Source organism: Polypterus senegalus, chromosome 5, assembly GCF_016835505.1.
Source record: "Polypterus senegalus isolate Bchr_013 chromosome 5, ASM1683550v1, whole genome shotgun sequence".
NCBI classification, from domain to species: Eukaryota; Metazoa; Chordata; class Cladistia; order Polypteriformes; family Polypteridae; genus Polypterus; species Polypterus senegalus.
In genome coordinates this window covers 170,846,120-170,871,443 of record NC_053158.1, presented here as the reverse complement: position 1 = coordinate 170,871,443, position 25,324 = coordinate 170,846,120, and the positions used below count along the sequence as shown (strand labels likewise).

The 25,324-nt window shown below is 32.9% G+C and overlaps 1 protein-coding gene across 1 annotated transcript in view; it reads left to right on the top strand.

Moving 5' to 3' along the window:
* The window catches only part of LOC120529918 (RNA-binding protein 33-like), a 230,208-nt gene extending 205,191 nt beyond the window's left edge, over window positions 1-25,017 (top strand). The window contains exons 18-19 of the mRNA XM_039754123.1: window positions 18,072-18,160; window positions 18,810-25,017. Of these exons, the coding sequence (XP_039610057.1) occupies window positions 18,072-18,160; window positions 18,810-18,858 (138 nt within the window). The 3' untranslated portion in view covers window positions 18,859-25,017. The remainder of the gene's footprint in view (window positions 1-18,071; window positions 18,161-18,809) is intronic.
* Window positions 25,018-25,324: the final 307 nt, after the last annotated feature.

The window sequence follows — 25,324 nt, the reverse complement described above, 5'->3', positions numbered from 1 at the left end:
GCTGTGGCGATGTTTTTCAGCAGCAGGAACTGGGAGACTAGTCAGGATAAAGGGAAAGATGACTGCAGCAATGTACAGAGACATCCTGAATGAAAACCTGCTCCAGAGTGCTCTTGACCTCAGACTGGGTCGACGGTTCATCTTTCAGCAGGACAACGACCCTAAGCACACAGCCTAGATATCAAAGGAGTGGCTTCAGGACAACTCTGTGAATGTCCTTGAGTGGCCCAGCCAGAGTCCAGACTTGAATCCGATTGAACATCTCTGGAGAGATCTTAAAATGGCTGTGCACCGATACTTCCCATCCAACCTGATGGAGCTTGAGAGGTGCTGCAAAGAGGAATGGGTGAAATTGGCCAAGGATAGGTGTGCCAAGCTTGTGGCATCATATTCAAAAAGATTTAAGGCTGTAATTGCTGCCAAAGGTGCATCGACAAAGTATTGAGCAAAGGCTGTGAATAGTTATGTACATGTGATTTCTCAGTTTTTTTATTTTTAATAAATTTGCAAAAACCTCAAGTAAACTTTTTTCACATTGTCATTATCGGGTGTTGTGTGTAGAATTCTGAGGAAAAAAATGAATTTAATCCATTTTGGAATAAGGCTGTAACAACAAAATGTGGAAAAATTGATGTGCTGTGAATACTTTCCGGATGCACTGTACTGTAATAAAGTCTGTCTTTCACTTCTGTTCTTCCCTAACATTTGTCATAACTGAATAGCTTTGCAAGTCCCATTTCATGAAAATTACTTTGACCGGACGTTTTTGAAGCACAGAAGGAATTAATTAGGATTTTTTTTTATTTATTTAGGTTATGTTAATATACAGTGTATATAAATATGATGTGGGTTATTGTGAGTAAGAGTGGTCACTATGATAGACAAGAGTTCTGCCAAGGCCTGTTTTTAGCTTTTTGCTCAGTCCTGGTGGGTCAGCCTCTGGACCCCCATGACCCTACAATAGATTGAGAAGATACTAGAACCAAGTCCATTGACAGCTGCAGTGTCTGCACAGCCCTCAAATGTGCCAGAATGTTTTGCTACGTGTATATTTTCTAGCTTGTTTAATATCCTAATGAAAGATGCATTTTATTGAATACAGTATCCAAAATATAGGGACCTATCAACAATAATTTGCCTTTGCAGTCTTTGATAAATAGCAATGTGCACCTTCCCCAGAATGAACAGTAGTTAAACATGACAAGCAGATATGCTTCATTTTTTTACACTTAAGCAATGGTGGGAATGGTTTACTGTGCCCATTAGTGGGAAGCTACATATCTATTTAAGAATGCATTATCTACCACATGAGGAAATTGTATTAGAACTGTCCCACTGTCCTAAAATGATTATCAGAGATGACTGATATAGCAGTATGCGGAATGAGGTTTGAGGTGGAGGTTTGAGCATTTGAAAAATTTAACATGTTAATGCTAAATTCAGATTATATAGAACTCGCAGTTATGCTTTAGAGTTTGTTTTTATTGGTAGTATAGTAAAAATATGAACTCTTCTTAATTTTTGGTATTTGGTGATGTAAATTATTAAGTTTGAGGCAGCAGATTATAAAGAAAGAAGCATGAATTTCCATTATCACATTTTTTCCTATGTACAGTGCAAATTTTGGTTTAATTTACCGTTCTTTATATGTGTACTTTTTGTATTATAAAGAATGAAAAGATTTTTTTTTTCTAACAAACACAGAACATCAGTTCATACAAAATTAGAGTCCAATTGAACCCAGTTAATTGCATAGCAGAGTGACTCATACATTCCCTCTTTCAACTTATATTACTTATGTCAGTTAGTATATTTATTAGATTGATAGAACTTTATTACTTATACAGATCATGATTTATTGCTGCTTAGAGGTTAAATATATGTTTAAAACATTTTGTCTTCTCATTTACTTAGACAATTGTTTTCTTTGCCCCACAAATGTTTTTATTATGTCATTATTTATCATTATATAGAGAGAGAAGAATTTTTAAATAAAGTACACGGCAACCAGCTTTCAAGGAAAAAAAGTCCCAATCCTTGTTAGTTTTCTGTTTTTTCACTCGCTCACTCAGTCCTAAGTAAGAAAAATCATGTTGAGGGGGATGTACACAAAGAAGATTAGAAGCATCACTGCGTTAAGGTCTCTTACATTAGGGTAGTGCACTGGTGGATATTCTGCAGCCCTCAAGCAGCATGCAACTCTTTTGCTCTCTGCTTGTGTTTCTGAAGCAGATTTAAACTAAACATCTTGGATTGCTACGAGGACTTTGTGGAGTCTTACATACAGCAATAAAAAAAAAATAAAAAAAACTGAAGAGACTTACGGTAATGTTACATATTGATTATTGATGGCTTGTGATATTCATCTTGGTACATTCATTAAATAATATTGGTCCAGTCAGTACCACTTTTAATTTTTAACAGCAGTAAAATATTTTGGAAAGTAGCCTAACAGCAAAACTATATCAAAACAGATCTAAATAAATTGTCACAAGTCAGCTAAAACAGATTTCTCAAAATGGCAAAAAAGAGAAAAAATAAAAAGACAAAAATAGAGAATTTAGAGATGAATAGTCCTATGCATTCACAGCTGCTTTTTCAGGTTTTGCCATGTGCTTAACCTTATAAGGACAACCTTTCAAACAATAAAAATTCAATATTGAAATACATTTCTGAACAAAACATTCATTATTCATTAAAAGTATTCTGCTGGAGATGCTAGGAAAAATAGCAATCACTGAATTGAACTTAACAGCTGAGCAAAGTAAGGTGATGCAGTCAAACTGGATAAAATCTTCAAAGAGCACAGTTGCTGCCAGTTTTGTGACATTTTCAGAGATTATAAAACATGAAAAGCCCTTCACTGAATACGTTAAGAAATGTTTTATTAGAATAGTGAAACATCTCCTTACTGATTTCAAAAATAAAATATAATTAAGAAAATTAAGGACGTCATTTTCTGCAAAGACAGAGAGGACACTGTGATCATCAGTTTAACCAGTCAGCAAATAAAAGATTTACAGTCATATCACCGTATTTCTCCATTTTGTGTGATGAGTCATGTGACTTAGATGACAGAGCACAGATCACTTTTCTTTGTTGATATGTCAACTGTAACCTCCCCAAGAACAATTTCTTAAACTACTCCACCTAAATGGCTAAACAGTGGGAAATTTACTCATAGCTGTGGTTGACTGTATAAGAGCCAAACAAAAGGTTTGCAATAAGGATTTCTAACACTCTAGAAAAAGGCTAATCACAATAATGTGTCTTTTCATTGCATAGTGCATCAAGAGAAGAGATGTGTACTCAAACATTTATGACTGAGTTTCATGATGCGAGAAACAATATTAAACAAAGTTATGGCAAGGGGATTAAACCAAAGATAATTCTGTGAATTACTTGATGATGTAAACACCACACATTGTGACCACCTTGTGTACCATAGAGTTTAACGGCTTTCTAAATGACAGGTGCTGTAACAATTTATAGCCTGCTTAGAGCATGTTGAACCTTTTCTACATGAGAAGGGTTACTCCTCAACTTTTCTCGATTCTTTTTCTTTTCCACATAAATGGCCTTAAGATGAAACTGCAGGGCAAGGTAAACACACATATTTCACTTTTAGTAGAGATTTTGACATTTGAGCAGAAACTTTCATTGTTTGAAAGAGATATTGATAGCGTTGCAATAAATCTTTCCTTCTTTGAAACATTTTAAAGAGCAATCAAATGTCACAATCAGTACAAATTAAATAACAGAGGCCATTCTAATGCTAAATGAATCTTTAACATCATGATTTCTGGAATTCAAGAAAGAAAACTGTACATTTTTCTTCATCTTGAATCCCACTTAACACAGACATGGCCAGTCTAAACTTTTCATGCTTTCCCAGGAATTAATCAAACAGATGTTAATATTGAAACTGGCAGATCTACAGGAAAAGGGAAATTAGTTATCCAGATTTAAAGATTTGGAACAGAGACTTGAGAAACTCGAAAGACAGCAAGTTTCTTTAGCATAAAACCACAGCCACCATCTAGTCTTTGATGTATGAGTCTCTTTACCTAGAGACCTTTAGATTAACTTGAAAAGGCATGCTTTTGGAATTCTATTTTTTGATATTCCTATGAACAGATTTTTTTCGATCATGAAGTAAACTCATTTGCTGTCTGAATGGAAGTTTAAAATCTTGCTTGAAAATCAGTGTCTTCATACAATCCAGACATTGAAAAGCTATCCAACGATATACAGACACAAAAATCACATTGAGCATACTTTGTTTGCAATTGTAATTAGGCAGGCATATAAAATTTTTAACAGCCACAGTGTTTCAGCATACAATATATTAACACAACATTAATGTTGTAATTTTGTTTCAGATAAGTACACAGTTGATTCAATGAGAAAATTACATACTTGCTTCCCAAAGTTAATTAAAGATACAAGCTTTTGGTATAGAGTTGATGAAGGACCAGAAATAAATTGCTTCTAAGTGTTAACAATGGATTACTGCAGAACAAAGTTGATCAAAACTACTAAATAACTTTGTTGCAAGGTTCACCAAAGATGATAGTGTCATTCTAAAGTCGATGAAATACAGATAATAAAATGTTTATTTACATCTTGTTGGTGATATTGTATAATAAAAGTCCTGTTAAACTGATAACAATAGATTTCTGTTTCAAGTGCATTCTGCGTCTCCAGTCGTTTTAAGTTTATTTTAAGTAAAATTCCAAAAGTATCTCTTCAGTTGGGTTGCTGGCTCCTGGGTTAGTGAGATTGAAATCAGAATTTGGTCTGGTTGTAGGTTGTCTTAACATGCAACTGTCACTAAATTTTACTGTACTTCTAATAATGGACTCACAAGCTGATCTTTAGTACAGGAATGCATCATTTCTGTTTTAAGGTACATTTTAACTGCATATAGGTATAGTCTACTGCAGTACATAAAAGTTTTGTTAATCATTAATTAGTTGTCTTTCTGCTTTCACTAAATATTTGAAGAATGGTTACTAAAGTGTAAAATTCACAAACCTCACACTTTTTGAGTTTGACTAGAGGCATTTGATTCTCTGTCAGTCTCATTAAAAAAGTGTCTGTTCACACAGAGCATTAGAGTTAAAATACAGTAATCCCTCCCCGATCGCGGGGGTTACGTTCCAGAACCCCCCGCGATAGATGAAAATCTGCGAAGTAGAAACCATATGTTTGTTTGGTTATTTTTATATATTTTAAGCTCTTATGAACTCTCCCACACTGTTAACATTATTAGAGCCCTCTAGACATGAAATAACACCCTTTAGTGAAACGTTTAAACTGTGCTCCATGACAAGACAGAGATGACAGTTCTTTCTCACAATTAAAAGAATGCAAACATATCTTCCTCTTCAAAGAATGCGTGTCAGGAGCAGAGAATGTCAGAGAGAGAGAGAGCACGTGAGAGAAAAGCAAACAATCAAAAAATCAATACGTGCTTTTGGGCTTTTAAGTATGCCGAAGCACCGCGATAAAGCAGCATTTTTTAGAGGAGCGTGCGTATCCTCTAGGCAAGAGACAGAGAAAAGCAAAAATTCAAGCACCGCAAGGGAAGCATCATATCATTGAGTTTTATTTAATACGTAATACATTCTCTGATTGGGTAGCTTCTAAGCCATCCGCCAATAGCATCCCTTGTATGAAATCAACTGGGCAAACAATCTGAGGAAGCATGTACCATAAATTAAAAGCCCCATTGTCTGCAGAAATCTGCGAACCAGCAAAAAATCTGTGATATATATTTTGATATGCTTACATTTAAAATCCGCGATGGAGTGAAGATGCGAAAGTCGAAACGCAATATAGCGAGGGATCACTGTAGTTCAAAAAATCTTAGTTTGAATCTTGGCCTAAACATTGTTTGTTTGGAATTTGTATGCTTTGTCTCACTCTGTAAAAATAAAAAAATTAGCCTTCTTTTCTGCCGCTTCCTGCTCTTTTACTATTCCCTTCCCTCTCACCCTGATCCTGTCCCTCAGCTCACTCTAGGGTGGTTCCCTGAGGCCCCACAAAGTGCTTCCCTACAAGACTCCACCTCAGTCCTGCCACCATTCTCCACAGCCCATGCAGTAGCAAGACACATCACAATATCAACATAATGCAGGATGTTTAACAAAGCCATGCCTAATCACACATGTGGAGATTTAAAACGAACCTGTGCTCCCTCAGTGTAAAGTAGATCTTGTTTTCATGTGTGGTAGTTATTGTTAGCACTTGTTATGGGTTTGTGCATTGATAGTTTTGATAACATTGATTATTCATTTTTATTCTGTTAATTGCACTTTGTGACATGCCTGGATCATATATGACCAAAATATCTTGTTTTATTTGAAAAGGGAAACAAATGTTATTACTAATACTGTGCACGTTTTTGTTTTTATGCACTTTGAGATGTGCTTAGGTCAGATATAACCAAAATGTTTTTTTGTTTTTTTTTAATTTCAAAGTGGGGGGGTATTACTTCTACCTCAGATTCTGCTCAGTTACAGCTCCTCATTTTTTAAGGCACTTTTTGATGTGCCTGCGTCAAATTTAAAAGGGAAACAATGCATAAACATTGCTTGTTCTTCAAAGCATTAAATTGTGTTGGTTTAAAATTTGCCATTACCTACTGTTACCGACCGCTGAAAATATCTTGCTCAGCTAAATTTCTTGGTTTGAAAATTTGGTACAGCTGAATTTGTAATTGGATAACCCTGATACAAAGTTTTACATAAAGCACAGAGTCTGTGTTATCCTTGAACAATGATAATACAGAACACTTGTAGCACATGAACAGAGGTTTTGCACATTAAACAAAATCTAGCAAAGGAAAAGGAAATCAATAGCTCACATTAGCAGAATGTAAAAACACAAACGCCACTTTCCATGACCGCTTTAGATAGCAGCTGACACTATTCGTTTTTGTTATTAATATTTAGAAATAGGTATTACCTGAACTTTTCTCTCAAAAAGTGTTTTCTGTAACCCATCTGGCATCCTGTAGATAAAAATGAAAATTTGTGACCCATTTATGATTTTTTTTCAGTTGTGACATACATTTGCAAACTGCTTCCAAATATTTTGAAAAAAGTTATTTTCTGTCAGCTATAATTAAAATGACCTTTTAAACAAATTCAAATGATTAACTGTTAAATACATGATCATGTTTGACTAGTCTTATTACACTTTTATGGAGTGTTCTTTAATTCTTGTTATTTTGCTTTATTAACTCTACACATAGCTTTGCATTCAGTGAAAATCAAAGCTATTTTGGTACTGCAGCACAGGAAATTAGAAGTGGAAGTATTTTTTTTTCCTGTTTATAACCCTGTGCACTTTACGGAAAACCTAAAGTAATATTGTAAACTTAATTCAGAGGATTGCTTATGTTGTATCACTTTGTTATAAGTGAATTATCCTTATAGGTTGCTGAAGAAGAGTGAATGTGTTAAAAGATAGGAAACAAAGCTAAAACATCATGACATATACTGTATGTATATCTAATCCATAAGATGAAGGGCACTGCTTCAGGATGTTGTGCTGCCTGCAAAGACATGCAGTACTACCCAGAGTACCTGTAACTGAGAAACTGCTGCACTTATGGTTCACAGTAAGCCTTACCACACACCTGCATACATACAGTTGCAGAAGTCAGTGAAAGTTAATTATACTGAACTGAGTTGAAAACTAAATAAGAAACGAACTATGACTAGCTACCTGTTGTACCAGTGGAGTATCATTCATACTTAATGCTTCTAAAAAGTTCAGTTGGAACCATTTTTAGGTCTTCTCTAGGGCATACAAAAGTTGTTTGACTGGGGTACTGATAGTATTACAGCATGAGGAGCAAGGACTGTTCTACTTTTGACATACATATTCATCTAGGTTTCACCGTGTTTCTCACACAAATAGGAATGAAAATATGCTAATTTAGTCTGTCATGGGGGTAGGTAATTTATGCAGATATGTGCCTCTCACTCACACTTCAGTTTTGGTATACCCTTCACTCTCTTTTTCTCTATGACTTGTTTTAATAGTTTATTGTTTTTAATTTGTGTCACATAAATGTATCTTGCAGTTGTGAAAGAGAAACTGATTGGTGCTAATCCGAGGTGTCCAGTGGAGCTTTGCTTTATAAAGACTTCATTGATCATAATATGAATTACACTTATATAGCCCACATTGTATGCTGGTCTTAAAAATGTTTTTATAAATATAAAGTAGATAGTATTACATTATTAATGTTAAGTAATAATCATATTTTTTGCCTGAAGCCATTGCCAAAAACAGCACATTTTTTGCATTTGTTATTAAACAATGAATGGTTTTACTAACTATTATATTGTGTTTGATGTACATGTTAGTGCATTCATCTGAATGTAACGTTATGGTTTTTACTTGCACATTTAGTGTAATTCTTTGCAACACAGAAAAGATGCAAAGAAGATTTGATATGAGCTTAGCATTCAGTAGTATTAAAAGAATATGAATTTGGTGACATAGCCTGTGCATGAGAAAAAAGAAAGAAAAACCACTGTTGAGACTGACTTCTTGTTAGTGTAAATACTGTACATGCATATATTATGTGGTGCAGTTTGTACAGCTTTTTACCTCTGCCTCAGGTTGCGTTTCTGACCTCTTCCCCAAGTATAAAATTTAAGCTTATTGCCAGTGGAGAAAAAGAAACCAACTTTTTACTTTATTCTTGTGTCTGCTTAGTGTAATGACTTTTAGAAAAATCACAAAGAATTTAATCTTAAAACAAAGGAAACTGGTATGTACATTATGCAGACTGTATGATATGGAAATAAGTGATCCATCTGAAATTGAGATGAGCAAATGATTTCATACAAGCAAATGTAAATTTGGAAAAAGATGCGTCAGTCTATGTTAAAAGGTACTGTCCATTTGCAGACACATTAACACAATTATTGATTTTACTTTTTATCCACCTTAATAAAAGGATGTTTCTTTATTTCTGTCTGGTTGCTATGTCTCTGTCATTCCAAAAGGTGGCAGATCACAAACATTTTTAGTAATAAACTGCATTGCAGTTGTCATTCAAATAGATGGCACATCACAAACTTTAACGCTGGTTTTACGAAATCCATACCAAATGGCATATAACAGAGACTTACTCATTGAATATTGTGCTGTAATCATTAATGCTGAAGTCTACTTTGATTACTTAAATTTCAGCCCATCTTAAATAGGTAGCACAGCTAATATAAGACTTAATATTACTGTACATTAGTTTTTAATGCTATATTATTTTTATTAAAAATGACTCCGGGGAAGAGAAATACCTTGATTAACTTGTGTAAATATGTGTAAATTAGTTTATATTACTAATTTATCGTATGCTTATTGTGGGTCTCCTAACATATATTTTAGATAAAGTAAATATATTTCATAAGACACAGCTGGAACTTGTGTAAGCCAATGAATATTGAATAATGTACAGTTTTGTATTAGTATTATACTGATTTTTTTTCCCCCACTGTCCTTAGGTAAAGTATTGTATCTTTTTAACAAGTATTATGGGAAAATATTTTTTTTGGAATTTAATTATTTCAATACGGCTTCGTTTTTTTAAAAGGATGTATTTTTTTTAAAATAAAAAATTATTTCCTTGTATGTTTTTGTCATCTTCCTTTGTTTATTGTGAGAATTGTTAATAATATGATGTTCACAGTTTACCACATATTCATCACATGTGTAACAAGGATAAATATTTTTTAAGAAAGGCAAAGGAGATGTTATAGCCATATCCAGTTTTCCTTGGAAACATATTATACATGAATATTTGTACAATGATTTTCTTTGGTCATTTGGAAAAGTATACTATAGAAAAATGGTGCACTATGAAGGCAGTTAGCAAAGGTCAAGTTTGATTCAAGCTGAATTGACTTTCCCAAGATTTCTTCCATGTGTTTTAGGCTTTGGGCTTTTTCTTATCTTCTTATTGAGTCAGAGCTGGGGGGGCTATCTGAAAATAAGGCATGTTAAAGCCCATTGAGTCATTCTAAGAAGTAAATTGTTGATTGAATGTGGAGCGGAAGAATTAGTATTTAATAAAGTCACATTCTTCTAAATAAAATTTTGGAGTGCATGTAACAATGTTGATTTTTTTCACTGTATGCAAGTCTACACTTCTTAATTTATTTTGTTTGTTTTAAAATTTTCTTTACATCTTTGTTGCAAAAGTATATAAAATAAAAATACAATTTCAACATTGTTAGCATGCTTTAAAATGTAAAGACAAAAAATAATTGGGCTGTCATGGTGGACAGGTTTTGTTTCATAAATGAAATAAAAGCATTTTCTCCATTGTCATGCAGCTTGCACAATCAGAACATTAAAAGAGAAGCAGAAAACACTATTCACCAAATAAGTCATTTTCATACTATTATGTAAACCTTCCAAATAAGACAAGGAATATAGCAGTGCAGGCATGCACCTCTGCATCCTGTTGATGACCTCCTTCATGGGTGGTATGTGGCAACATGATTAAATCTTATGGAGAGACTCCCACTGCAAAAGAGTGCATCAGTCTTTGCCTGGGAACATTAAATAATACATTTTAATGTCCCCTTAAGGTTTGTTTTAATGAAGTATTCAGTTAACTTTCAAATATTTGAGTTCTGCACATCCAAATCCAGAATTAGCTGAAGATTCCCATCCACTGAGTATTAATCAGAGGGCTTCATATTATTGTTGTAACGTATTTTACAAAGATTCAAATGTTCATTCAAACTGTAAGTCACACATATATAGAAACATGTAGTTACAGAACAGAGACAATAGCCATTAATTCTTAAACTTGGTACTCTCTTTAAGGAAAATCAGATATTATTACTTGGTTGACAACTTTATCCAAAGTAACATGCAACTTTGCAAGAAAGGATTTATTTTGTTTTTCCAGTTCGGGCACAGACGGGTAAAATGAAATGTTAATGGTCATACAGTGTCAGTAGGGGGATTTGAGCGCACAACCCCAGGGTTTTGTAGTCCAAAGCCTTAACCACTACGCCACACTGCTTGTCTAGATGTTTTCTCTTTAATGTAATAATTGGGATTAAAATAGTTTTTAGTATATAGTTATGATTAAATTAACTGTATACAATGAAAATACATTATCAAATAATCTTGAAGAAACCACAAGCTTTTGTGATTCCAAACAACAAACATGGACAAATTTGTTGGAACCCCTCCATGACAAAAGAGGAAGACAGAATTGTCACTGAAATAACTTGAAACTGGTAAGAGTAATTGGCACCTATCATTGTTTATTCCGTAATTTAAAAAAATCAGACTTTGCTTTGATTCAACAGAATATTTCAAATAACACAAACGAAAATGGCTGTTGAGTACTTTAAGATATTCTTTTGTTATACAATCTTTAGAGGCAATCACTGCAAATAAGTTATTCCTGCAGCTCTATGAGACTTCTGCACCTGTGCACTGGTAGTTTGGCCCACTCTTCCTGAGCAGACTACTCCAGCTGTGTGAGGTTTGAAGGACATCTTCTCCCCACTGCATGTTTGTTTTTTTTTTTTCATAAATGTTCAATATGGCTCAAATTAAGACTCATAGATGGGCCTTTCAGAAAAGTCCAATATTTTTTTCTTAGCCATTCTTGGGTGCTTTTAGCTGTTTTGGGTAATCATTCTGTTGGGTGATCCATGACATGCGATTGAGACCAAGCTTTCTGACACTGGGCAGTATGTTTTGCTCCAGATTGTCTTGGTAGTCTTAAGATTTCATTGTTACCTGCACAGACTCGAGGCATCCCATGTCAGACGCAGCAAAGTAGCCCCAAATAATAACCAAGCCTCCTCCATGTTTCACAGTAGATATAATGTTCTTTTCTTTGAAAGCTCAGTTTTTTGACCTTGGACATAATACTGATGTGACTTGCCAAAAGCTTCAGTTTTGTCTTGTTTGTCCACAAGGCATTCTCCCAAAAGCATTGTGGCTTATCAGTATGCTTTTTAGCAAATTACACTCTGGCCTTTTATGTTTTTCTTTTCAACAGTGAAGTCCTACAAGGTCTTCTTCCATTGAGCCCACTGTTACTCAAAAAGCAAGGGATAGTGTGATGAGACACTGATGGACCTTGACCTTGGAGTTCATCGTATATCTCTTTGGAAGCTGACCTTAATATTTTGTCTACTATTTTCACCATGCCTTCTTTCCATTCTATGGTCAATTTCCCTCTTGTGGCTGCATCTAGGGAGGTTGGCTACACTTCCATGGACTTTAAACTGTTTGCAACTGTTGTCACATGAACATCAAGCTGCTTTTGCCTTTAATATACTTGTCTATAATTTTCTTTCTGATCTCTTCAGGAAATTCTCAGCCCTTTGCTTTCTCTGGTCCATGTTTAGTTTGGGGAACACGATACCAAAGCGCAGAGTCACTTCTTTACTACATTTAAATTGGCTGAATGACGGATTGCACAATTGGAGAACATATGTGATACTAGAAAACACTAAGTTTGAAAAACCACTCTCATCTAGTTGTTTATGATCTTTTCTAGAGGTGCCAACAGCTGTGTCCTGGTCATTTTAGAATGTCTTTGTAGAATAAACAATACCTAACCTCTTTTCACAATTGCTTTATTTTACTCGATGACTGCTTTTCATGTATTCGCTTTTCTAGAGGCATTCAGTACTTTTTCAATGGGCTGTGAGGGTACAAAAAATTGTCCACATCTGTATTCAACATACTAGAATTTCTTGTAATGAATTAAGCACATTTATGTTAGGTGGACTGCTCAGTGGGGGCTGGGTGGTCTTTTTGGTCTTGGAACCTCTGTAGTTTTTGTATTTTTTTCTCCAGTTTAACTGGAGAATTTATCTTTATAGACTTATGATATTGTATTTAAGAATGCTTCTCTTCTACCAATTATATGTGGAAGAGTAATATATGTATATATGTGTGAGTGTGTGTTTTATATTATATTGCATGCCTATATTTTTACTTGTGTTTATTTTTTTTTTCTTTGTTATGTAATCTTTATTCATATCTAATTTGTTTTTTCCTTTCTCGCATCTTTCTCTTTGACCTCTCGTACAGCACTTTGAGCTCTATTATTTGTATAAAAATGTGCAATATGAATAAATGTTGTTAATTGCACTTAGTGGATGAGAATATCTATCTGTGGTAGCAGTATGATTTCCCCATCATATTTAGGGATTCATTATGTTGCCAAAGTTTGTATTATTTTGAGTATCTCAGATTACAAATATGAAAATTGCATCTCCACACTAGTCGAGTGCCTAATGACCATCCAGCACACTTTCACATTTTCAAGTATAACACACTTTCCACTTTTTCTGTCTGATTTTTATCCATTGTTTTCTATTCTGTCATGGAATGTACAATGTGCAGACCAGTCACTCTTCTGTTTGTCAGATCCAAGCACCAATGTTCCTTGTAGCTGCATTATATGCATTCTACTTCCAGGTCAGTGCTCATTGGTTGTCAGCTCTCACCCTGCCCCAAGACTTAACACAGAATCAAACCCTTGAGTCATAGACTGGTTAGGCTGAGTTTCTAGGAATGTCCAACTCCTTTACTGATGAACTCTGTAAGATTATGTAAATAAATTCTGTATTTCAAAGTCACAGCAAAAATAGTAAAATCTGACATGACCTTTAGTTGTCATGTATTTATTTATCAGATCTTTTAAAGTCATTTTAAAATAACCATGTTTGAGCTGTGTATTATTTTCTGCAAGTTATACACTTACCTTTTTTCACAAAATGGTTATTTGAAGACCCTACTCTGTACCATGCTACTTGGTAATTCTATATTTCTATGATTCTTTTCATTAAGAAAAACATTCTAACATTTGTACAGAATGTTCACTTAACAATTTTTCAATCATGTCCCTGTCGTCTTGTTGAAGATTGTATTTTATATTAACAGCTGAGGTCTATAGTACTAATTCCTTTTATAATTTTAAACATTTATTTAGTCACCTCTTAAAACAACATACATGTATTTCTCCAGACTCCAAGCAGAAATTAGCCAGAAATGTAATTTTATATTCTCTAAACATAGTTCCAGGTTTTCAATACAGGTATGATTTTTATTTAGCACATTTCATCAGTTTTATTTTTGTTGCTTATTATAATTATGAAGTTTCTTCTGCAAACTTTTTCAAACAGCCCTTTCTCAGTGTAGGTTAATAGACAATTCAGAGACTTATTTTACTTGTTGCCTAATTTGTCACACTGGTCAACCTGAAAGTCCAACAACTAACTCTCTCCTTTAAAGTTAAATTTTATTTAAATAAGCAGAAGTACATTGAAGATCTGTTTTTAATTTTCTTTAGAAGAAATATCTAATTCAGAATGATGAACTTTGTCAAGAAGAAAAAAAAGATGACATTTTAAACGTTTCTTTTCAAGTTAATGTGTCACAATAAATAACTTTATTTAATAGGCTTTCAAGTGTTTAGACTAAAATACATATTTATGCTGATTGCATAACTTGTTTTTGGTTGTTAGTAATTCTTATATTTGTATAACATGCATGGCCAAGCTAAGATACAATTTGTTCAGAAAATCTCAGACCTCTTTACTTTTTCACATTTTGCAGACTTGTGCTAAAATCATTTAAATTGATTTTCCCCATATTAGGCAACATTTAATATCAGAATAACAAATTGAAAACGCAATTTCAAGAACATTTGGCAAATTTATTAAAAATAAAAATCTTTAATATCATATTGACACAAGCATTCAGATCCTTGACTCAGTGCTTAGTTGGCAGCAATTCAAGCCTGGAGTTTTCTTGGGTATGTTTCAACAAGCTTCGTACACCTGGAACTGAGGATTTTGTGCCATTTTTCTCTGTAGATTCTTTAAATCTATGTTAGTTTGGATGGCGTCTGTCAATGGGCAGCTATTTTCAGGTCTCTACAGAGATGTTTGATAGTGTTCAAGTCTGGTCTTTAACTCAACAACTCTAGGAGATTCCCAGAATTGTCCCTAAACCACTCCTGTGTTATCTTTAATTTGTGCTTAGGGTCTTTGTCCTGTTGGCCTAGTGTGATGTCCAGAGCTCCATGGAGCAGGCTTTCATTAAGGATAAATCTATACTTTTCTCCATTCAGCTTTTACTCAACCATGTCCTGTCTAGTTACCTAGTCCTTTCCACTGAAACATTAACCTCACAGCATTATGCTGTCACCATAATTCATGGGTGGAATTTTATTACACAGGTAATGAGTGCTGTCTGGTTTCTTCCAGACATGACACTAATCTTGGTTTTATCAGACCAGATAATCCTGTTTCTTACAGTCTGACAGTCGTTTACATGAATATATGCAAACTGCAAGAGTCTTGTGTCTTATGGAGGAGAGGCTTTATAAAGCCCAGATAGGTGCAGTGTAATAGTGATGGTGGTCCTGCTGGAAGTTTCTTCCATCTGCGCAAAGGTACTCTGGCCCCTTTCTCGTTATTTCTCAGTTTGACCAGGTGCCCAGCTCTTGAAAGAGCTGTGGTTATTCTAGACTCATTCCTTTTTAAGAATTTTGAAGGCAGCTGTGATCTTGGGGAATTTTCAATACTGCAGAAAATTTTGCAGCCTTCCCCCAGATCTGTTCCACAACACAATCCTGTGTGGAGGTAGACTCCAAACAAGTTGTAGAAACATCTCAATGATAATCAATAGAATGAGATGCACCTGAGCAAGAATTGATGTGTCATAGAATTGTGTCTGAATGCTTATGACACTGTTATATTTAAATTTTTTATTTTAAATACATTTAAAAAAATCTGAAATCCTGTGTTCACTTTGTTACTCTGGGGTATTGAGTATTTTTAAGGGGGATCATTAAAATGATTTTAGTGGAAGGCTGCAACATAAAATTAGAAAAAAAAATGGTTTAAATACTTTCTGAATCCACTGTATTTTACCACTTCAATTTTGTGGGATGTCTATAAGCTCTAGTTTGCAACATCTGTGTCAGTAAGGCAGTATTTCTCCATTTCTTTAATGCAAATAGTGTAGTGTTTTATTTATGTTTGTACTGAATTTTCTTAACTTTCTTAGAGGTTTCTGGGTGTTTCCCAGGGAAGGCTGGGGATATTGCTTCGGATAGGGAGGCCTAGTCAGCAGAGCTCAGAGACTTGCTGTCATGATGGTGTTTTTGTATAAACCACTGTCCAAAGGGATTTTCCCATGTTTGCATGTTTTCTCTCTGGATGTACAGATTTTCTTCCCACATACCAAAGCTAGATTAACATGTAACTAGGAATACTCCAATTGATCGGCCACAAATCGAAATTGTCTGATTTTCACTAAAAAAAAAAGGACTCAATCTGTGATCAGTAAAAAGGCCAATCATAAAAACTGATATTTTCAGCCCCTGCTTTGTTAAACTTCATGGTAATTTAGTTGTAGTGCTTCTTTATGCAAGTGGAATCTTGTTTTATCACTGAACAAGAGGCGATTGGTATATCAGCCTTTAGATTAAAGAAAGTGGAGTAATAAATAAATAAAAAAAAAAGAACATGAGAAGTCGTCCTGTGCAACTATACAAACGACAAAAAAAGCTTTAAGGAATTCTGACCTTTATTTTGGCCTTAAAATGAAAGCATACACCGCTTGAGTTTGGTCAGCGTGCTTGTTTAAAATGCAGCAGCCTACACTTTTAATTGGAAAAAGATCAAAAATTTGAAACTGCTACTGAGTAAACAATAGGCTTTTTTAAAAGATTCATGCTGTGTGTATTATTTGATGCAGTGAGAAGCATTTTATTTTATTTTTTTCCATCTATATTATGGGTAAAAATTTTTGTATATTTTTTATTAGTTAAAGTATGTATTTTAAGTTGGTCACTGAAAAATAAGCCTACTGAATTCAAGTTTGTTAATTAAAAATGAACAGTCAACATGTGTGGTCTATAGTTTTAAATATAGAAAAACACTTTAATATAGACATTAAATTTCTGTTTGTCTAGTTATGCAGGAGGTTAGTGTAAACATATTTTTAAAGCGATAAAAAAAAATCAGAATCGGAATTGACAGATCAAGTAACATGAAATCAGTGATGGGTATCGGCTTTAAAAAACTTGATCAGAGCATCCTTATTGATAACATTGATTTGATATGAGAGAGTGTGCCAATTTGATGCATTAGTAATGCATTAAATTGTTTTTGCATAGTATGTGATGCTGTTGAAAAATGTTTTAGACTGTTATCTTGAACTGGATTAAACAGAGTAAAAAAAGAAAAAAAAGAGTAAAAAAGTTTACACTGTACTTGCTTTATTCTCTTTATTGTATCTCTTTTTCGCCAATTATTGCAAAAGATTTCTTCAGTCTACATACCATCGTGCTAGAAACTTGCAAGTTTATATAATTATACTATGCCAACATAATTTGGAAAAATAGGCCCTTTTACTTATCTTCAGTTATTTTTTTTTGGATGTTTTATATTTAACATGGATTCATTATAAACTGTTTTGCTAACTGAACAGCAACATTTTTTATATCACAAACTATATTTCTTTATGTGGGAATAAGTAACATCTAACTATGCATTTAATGAAATAAAGCCAGGACTGCACTTATTATATTTTTGTTGCAGGTCTAAATAATACAATAAGAAAGTTATTCTGTGAAGGATACGTTTATTTTGTGACCTGAAGGTGTAATCTTTAAACATGTTTATTTGTCAAAGAGTGGTCCAAACAGTGTAATTTAATCTTGGATGACTCAAGATTGGTGCACCATAACAGAGCAATTCACCTGCATAGGCAAAATTGTGTCTTCACTTCTGTAATTATGGTAATCTCCACACTGAAAAACTGAACAAATCTTTATTTTGTGGTAGTGAAAGAATTCATTGCAGAGTCAGCCAATAAGTTAGGACAAACCTTCATAGATCAAAAGTAAATGTAATGCTTTAAATATATATATATATATATATATATATATATATATATATATATATATATATTAGGTGTATATATATTTAAGTATATATACACTTAAATTTTTTTTTGTTTAAAAAGATTTTTTTTTTTCCCAGATGTTTCAGCTGTTCCCAGAACAACGGAAAGCCATAGCAAAATTCAAGAATCCCCAACATGCTTTAACGTTCCAACAACGATTTCACAGGTAAAGTGGCTGTATATCTTAAAATTTATTTTTTATTATTATGAAGATGTATTCGGTACTAGTGTTGGATCAATAAAATTTTCATTTTGGTACTGATACCAGCTTTTGCACCCATGTACTGGCACCAAAACAATACTGAAGCAAACCAAACAACAAATAATTCCACCAACCCCCAGCCCCAGCAAAGTGCAAGGTGTCAGTACACAACCATTAAATACCAGTACAGAAATTAGCATAATGCAGGTATACAGTAGCATCATTTTAGAAATTAAGTTTTTGCATACTTTTTTGGTCCCAGTATATTGCAAAAAACTATTAGGTAGTTTCCTATACCTAAAGTAAAGTACAATATTAGGATGAAATACAATTAAAGCCTTTTTTTTAAATAGGTTATTCACAGGCATGTTAAATGATTGCTGCCAGGCAGTGTGTTGGATTCAAACTGGTAACTATGCCACTCTGCACTGCCTTCCATGTAACTTTTGTTTGTATTGTTACATAAAGTAATTTTACCTGAACATGAATAGCAAGGAGTTGGGGCTACCAATATACTTAGAAAATTTAATATTAGCAAGGGTTGTTTTTGATTTTCAATTCTTATTAGTGACTATAATTTAAGTGTGTTTTACCTTTTTTGCTTTTCTTTCAGACACATGATTGATTTGTCTCATATTAATGTGTCACTGAACGCTGGTTAAGAGATCTCGTTGAAGCTTGATGATTCCAAAAGCAGAAGCAGAGTAGCGGCTGGAACTACATGCAGAAAGCATGCTTTGAAAATCAAATAACTTCCTGCGTATATAATGTAGATTTACAAATTGATGAGATACCAGGATTCTAGATGCCCTTATACAAGAACTGCCATTTTTCACCCTAAGGAAAATTCTGAACTGTTTAGCACACTCTCCTTTGTGGTGGTGTTTTAAATCCCTGCTTCCTCAGTTTTAACTTTGTCAAGCTTTTGGTTGTATATAATAAAATTAGTGCATATTTACATGACTGTAAAGGATAGTGACTTATGTTTCAAGTGACATAATTAACAAAGGATTAAATCAAGTCTTTATGATCAAATTAACAAAGGTAAAAAAATGAATAAGACTTGGTAATGGTTGCTCTTATCTTCCAGATAATTTTAATCTTTATTTTAAAAAAGAATGGCTAATTTTAGTTATGTGCTTTCCTTATTATTAAGTAGCTGCAGGTGATCATTGTGTATCACAAAGTAATTTAAAAAAAAAAAAATCTTAATTTTGTATTTCACTTTGCGGTATAATGTTGTGCATATGTGAAAAAGATCATTATTTTCCTTCAGTTAAAACAAATATTTGGTATTCTTTTAACAGTTCACTAAGTCATTTATGGTGCATTGAGAAAAAAATTCTTAATTCCAGAATTAGTAATCTATTACATTTATTGTAATAGTGTATGGTTATTTGTACATTCTGATATTTGTATAGCTAATATAATGACTGTACCATCACCCCCTTCTAGCCAGCTTGTAGAAAATACTGACATTTAACCATGCACAATCTTTATATTTGGCTCTTTAATTGAAAAAAGAAAAACACTTCATAACAGTAGTCTGTTGTTCGGGAGTGCATAATTTGCACAGAATTCCATTGTTAGCCACATTGTGCCATTAGAGACAGTAGGTTTGTATAATGGCAGAGTTGTTAGAGTTGTATTGCATATTTGGGTATAACCTTAGGAGGCTGAGATTCTTATTGTCACCTTTAACATGTACAGTTGATTCATTTTTGCTTCACAAAGAGTTTTTTTTTTTTTTTTACATTTTCTAGCTAGTATCACAACATAGACTGAAGAGTTGTGGTTTACCATGTTTCAGCATTTTATACTTTTTAATCCCTTATATTCTTTTGTCTGTGCGTGTGTTGTTTTACTAAAGCTCAACATAATATACATTAGATATGACCACTATCCCACATAAACAGGTACATTTAATGAGGTTTTTTGTTTCTAAATACACCGTTTTACTTTTATATGCTTATATAGATTATGTACCCTGTGTTGTTCTTCAGTAATACAAGATAACCTGTAAAACGTTTCTTTGTATTATTCTAGCATTGTCAGATAAAACGTAGGCCTGTCAGTGAAAGTAAACATTTTTACTTATACAGTTGTTGCTAATTTTTGTAGTTAATTGCCTATTCATTTCCTCTTAGTTTTGTCTTATTGTTCTTGTGATGAAGGATTCCTTTTTCATTTAAGAATACAATTTGTACAATTAAATAACTTTATATTTCCCCATCACATGAAAGCTGTCAGAAATGTTCAGTATTTTTTGTGGAAATACAGTATTTTGTAAATGCTGTCTCCTTTCATACTTGAGCATCATAATGGAGTTTTGTTTTTGTTTCTCTGTTTAATCAGTAAGTGTTGCAGTATTTACTTTTCTAGATTTCATCAGTTTATGTTCACTTGGATGTTTTGTGTCCTGTTTACATAATCAGAGACATTTTTATATTTTTTTGATAGCATAATGTTGAGTTTTAAATATTGAATACAGTTTAGTTTTAAGCTTTTGTTAATTTACAAAGATTAATTTTTACGTGTTTTGTTTTTTAATTAAACGCAGTAGCCTTTTTTAACTAATACATCCTTTGTCTCAATTTTAGAAATTGTATTTTTAATTCAGAAAATTAGTCCATTGGTTACTAAATGTGAAGTTGGTGTGTACCTATGTTTTGTATGTGCTAGTACAGTTGTTTGCACAGGGACTCGCTGACATTTACTCAGGTGTAATTTTTTATACCGTTTTTAGCCTGCTATTTCAGACATGTTTCAAGTATACAGGACCCCTGGTGGTGATCTGGACAAAACTGCTAATTTTTTGGGTAGTGCTTAATGATATATTCTGTAAACTACAGTGTTAAAATGAATACACTGCAAATGTGCAGTGTAGTATTTATGTCAAACCAATATACAAAAGGGAGAAGCTAATTCACACAACTGCAGCACACTGTTTGTAATGGATAACTTTTTTTGCTGTTTCCATTTTTGCAGAAATAAATGATAAAATAGTATATCTGATCACAGCAGTTCTGACCACAGTCTAGTGTTTTGTTTTGTTTTTTTTTTGTAAAATTTGCATAATGATTCAAGCATCAATGTCCTCAAATTTAAATGTATCTGATAATTTACAAATTGATCAAAACTTTACTTGGGGAAGCAGTGGAAGTGCAATGTGAAAGGTTCTCTACTTTAAATTTTTCATTGCATTTTCTAAATATTTCACTTTAACATAGCTTTGCTGTCTTATTCTGTTCTCACTCTTCTGCTGTTTAAACTTGCTTTGGGTTGTGGGATTTGGGGTAGTGTGGTGAGGGTATAGATAAACTATACTTATAAGAATTTTTTCCCTTTTATTTTAAGAAATCTGACCATTACGTAATAATTGTGTATTTTTGTTTGACAATTTTTAAAAGTCAGTGTTAGTCTTGCTGACTTTGCTGCCTTCATGTGGCATCTTCTCCTCTAGAACACACTGTCCAACATATAGAGCCTAACATTGAATAGAAACTTCAAAAAATCTGTTAAAGCCATCTTTTAAACTTTTTGTATAGTAAAAAAAAAACAAAACTTAAAATGTATTTACTATGGAAGATTTGTGGCAGCCATTATCACCTTATTCATGACAGACATATTACATTTGAGAAATGCTTCTCAGTTATGTTGTATATAAAACTTCATCTGCTCATTTTTTCAACTTTTTTGATTTGAGTTACTTTTGGTGTATATTTAAATATAGTGAATGCATTGTCCTTCTGATATTCGTGCTGTATGTACCTTTACCTAAATTTTTATAAAGATTGTGTGTCAAGACGTATATTTCACTTGTGAATTATTTGTACCCAAGTCTGCTTTTCTTTGACTCAGGTATAAGCATTTTTGAGTATGTGGAGCCAAATGCGTGTTTTTTGTTTGGTTGTTTTTATGGTTTTTTTTTTTTTCCTTTTGATTTCTTTTATTTTTGAACAATACTTTTTAGCATTTCTTCTTCTCATTTCTGTTAACTCTTGGATAGTCAGACCAGAGCATTCTTAGAATCATTTCATTCTAGGCTGGTGCATTTCCCAAGCAGTTTTTTTTTAGAGACTTTTGTTCTGCATGATTAATTTTTTTTCAGAACATTAAGCAAAATTATTTGGTCAAATCTCATAATTATAATTTATATTAAAATGGTGTATTGGCTGATAAATGCAGAATGTGTCTTTTTTTCCTGTATTTTGCCTTCCTTAACATTTCAATAATATATTTTTTTATATATATTTTTTTTCATTTCACCAACATTTTTGGAAGTGCCTAAGATACTTCTTTATATTTGTCCTGATTACTTTTCAGGACTGGAAATATACTGTTAAGTCCTTGTTCACATAATTATTTCCAGTTAGATTTGTCAGCTTTAACCTTATATTTTATTATTCATTAATATTTAGATGATCAGATATTAATATTTTCTGAATTGGCATTTACCATCTTGTGTAGTTAGACGGAGATGTTTGGGTTTAATTACCTAAACCTTTTATTCCCTTTTTTCTTTATCTTTACTTAGTTGTCTTTCTTTGAAGTTCTTTTTCCTCAGAATGAAACAACAATGACCCCCTCACCTGTGTTGTTCTTACTTTATTGTATACAGCATAGAGCTCTAATTAGAAAACAAAGATCTTTTAAAATGACCATGTTTATTCTGACTCATTTATGTGTCAATGTGTAGATGAAGGGATTGCATTTTCCTAAGTATTTTACCAGAAATGAGAAATGCACCAGTTGTTTTTTGGGATATTTAGTAGGATTAAAAATGAATTAAGAAATTCTAAAAATTACTTTCCAAAGCTGGTCTTGAAACATTTCTTGACAGGAAAAAAATTCTGTGTGGCTTTTTTTTTTGTTTTATTTTTTTAATAAATGAGTGGATTTTCTTTTAAGTGTTAAAATAGTTCTGTTGCATGTCAAAGTGTACATTTTAGTTTATTATCTCATGAGGGGTGGGGGGGACTCTAACATTATGGCTTCACATACTCTGTTCTTCCCAATATCATGAAATTACTGCTTACTATGAGAAAAATTCTTAAATACTTTGTGTTCCAATACCATCTGAAAGATTTGCATTCATAAATTGTTCTGTACTGTTAGGTGTGTTTTTGCTTTGTAACTGACTATGAAATAATAATTGCAGAGTTTTTATTTTTTTTAATATTTGATCCTCTCTCCATTTCTGCCTTAAGCAATAGGTGTGAGGACAACAAACAGTTAAATGCTTTTGTAATTAGTAATGTTGTTTTTGTCCCTTATTATGTATGTGCCATATTTATTACATTAACCACGTTTTTATCTTGTTTTAAGTATTTTAATCCAATGGATTACAAATATTCCTTGTTAACATTATAAGGTTAGTTGCCTTTCACTATTGATATTAATAAGCATGTGCTTATATTCAAAACAGATTCATAGTGAATCTTCTTTGTAGCTTCTTGGAGCATTTTAGAGAGCATGGTTGGGAAGGATCAGTACCTGCCACAGCGGAAAGTCATTTATTTTTTATTCTAGTGGTAGTAAGATGTAGACTTTACCATGATGTTTCATTTTACCGTTTATATAGTAAGCCAGCATAGTTATTTTATATGAAAGATTTCTGGTGTTTTCATTTAAAGAGAATGTGTTATATATGTGTTATTACAGTTAACTTTTGTTAACGAAGTGCCTATAAGTAACTTAACAGATGTTATCTATGTAAGCGTCTTTGTACAAATTGAATATTTAAGATTTGTTTAGGTTAGCATACTTCTAAGTATATTTATTTGTATTGTTTAACACCAAATTTTAAACCAAAGGCTACATGCAGTGGATGATTTGGAGAAAAATGATTAATTGATTTTCCTTTTCTTACAGATGACATTAATATTTTTGACTTTTCCTTTTTAATTTCCACAGGCTAATTTTTAACCACCTTGAAGTTATGAAGCCATCTTAAGAATGAATAACTTTTACATTTAACCTGTTTTGTAATTTTTTTTCCCTCAGGTGGTCTTGGATTTGCTTGTCTTATTATAATAATTAATCCTTTTCCATTTCAATTAAGGTTTACATAGAGTCCGGTTTGGAAGAATACGCAGATTTTTTTTTCTGACCTTTTCTTCTTTTTCTCTTAGATTTGTGAAGCACAGACGACATTTTTTATTTTCTTTATTAAGTCCAACCTTTTTGATGATGCTCCATCTCTTTTATGGTTATAAATGTGTGTTGGTCTCTTTTATCTTGTTCTGATGTTATTCTTCAATAAGAAATTATACTTATGCTAAGTATATAAATGCACTTATGTGAACTTTGCAGTTTACCTGATTTTTTTAATGTTTATTTAGGTAATTGCTTATCTGCACCACTTCCTGACCCAGTAACTTGGTCCTTCCTAACCAGAAATTATATGTGAGAGGGGAAAAGTGTGTGAAGGTGTATAAAAACTGTGCTCTGAAGACAACTAAAAACTGTTTTTTTAGTAAATTTGATCTGGGATTTTCAAGTGTATTTTAAAATCAATTGATGAAGGTTGGCATAGCAGAGACTCTGAAACTGCCAGTTTCTGATCTGATGTATTTCATCTTCCACTACTATAGTTTCGCCTCATTTGAAAACACAAAAATATACAAAACCTTGGAGTTGCAGTTTTTCAAAGTTATATTTGACAAAAAGATAGTTTCATATGTACAATATTGTGAGAAATGTAAATGTGAATGATTGTATCGCTTTTTCAGCATTGTGTTCATTTCAGATAATTTATACTTGTCACTGAAATGTTGAAAGCAACTAAAGAAACATGTTTTGAATAAAACATTTAAAATGTTACTTGGTTTTCTGCTTTTTCTTTTTTTCATCATTTGATAATTTAGGTTTTAATATTTATTATCACTAAATAATTTCAGTCATCGAGATAAGGCCTGTCTTCACTGTCACATTGACTTCCTGAAAAAGGTTCAAAGATCGACTGTTAGAGTGACATCTTCTGAAAGAATAAGAGAAAATGAATGTATGTAAAAACATTTGACTGGGATCTTGTGGTTTTAAAACAGAATGAAACATTCCGTTCAAAGGGAGGCAAATGCTTAGTACTGTAAGAATTCCTGCACAAACGTGTGATAAGAAGTCAAG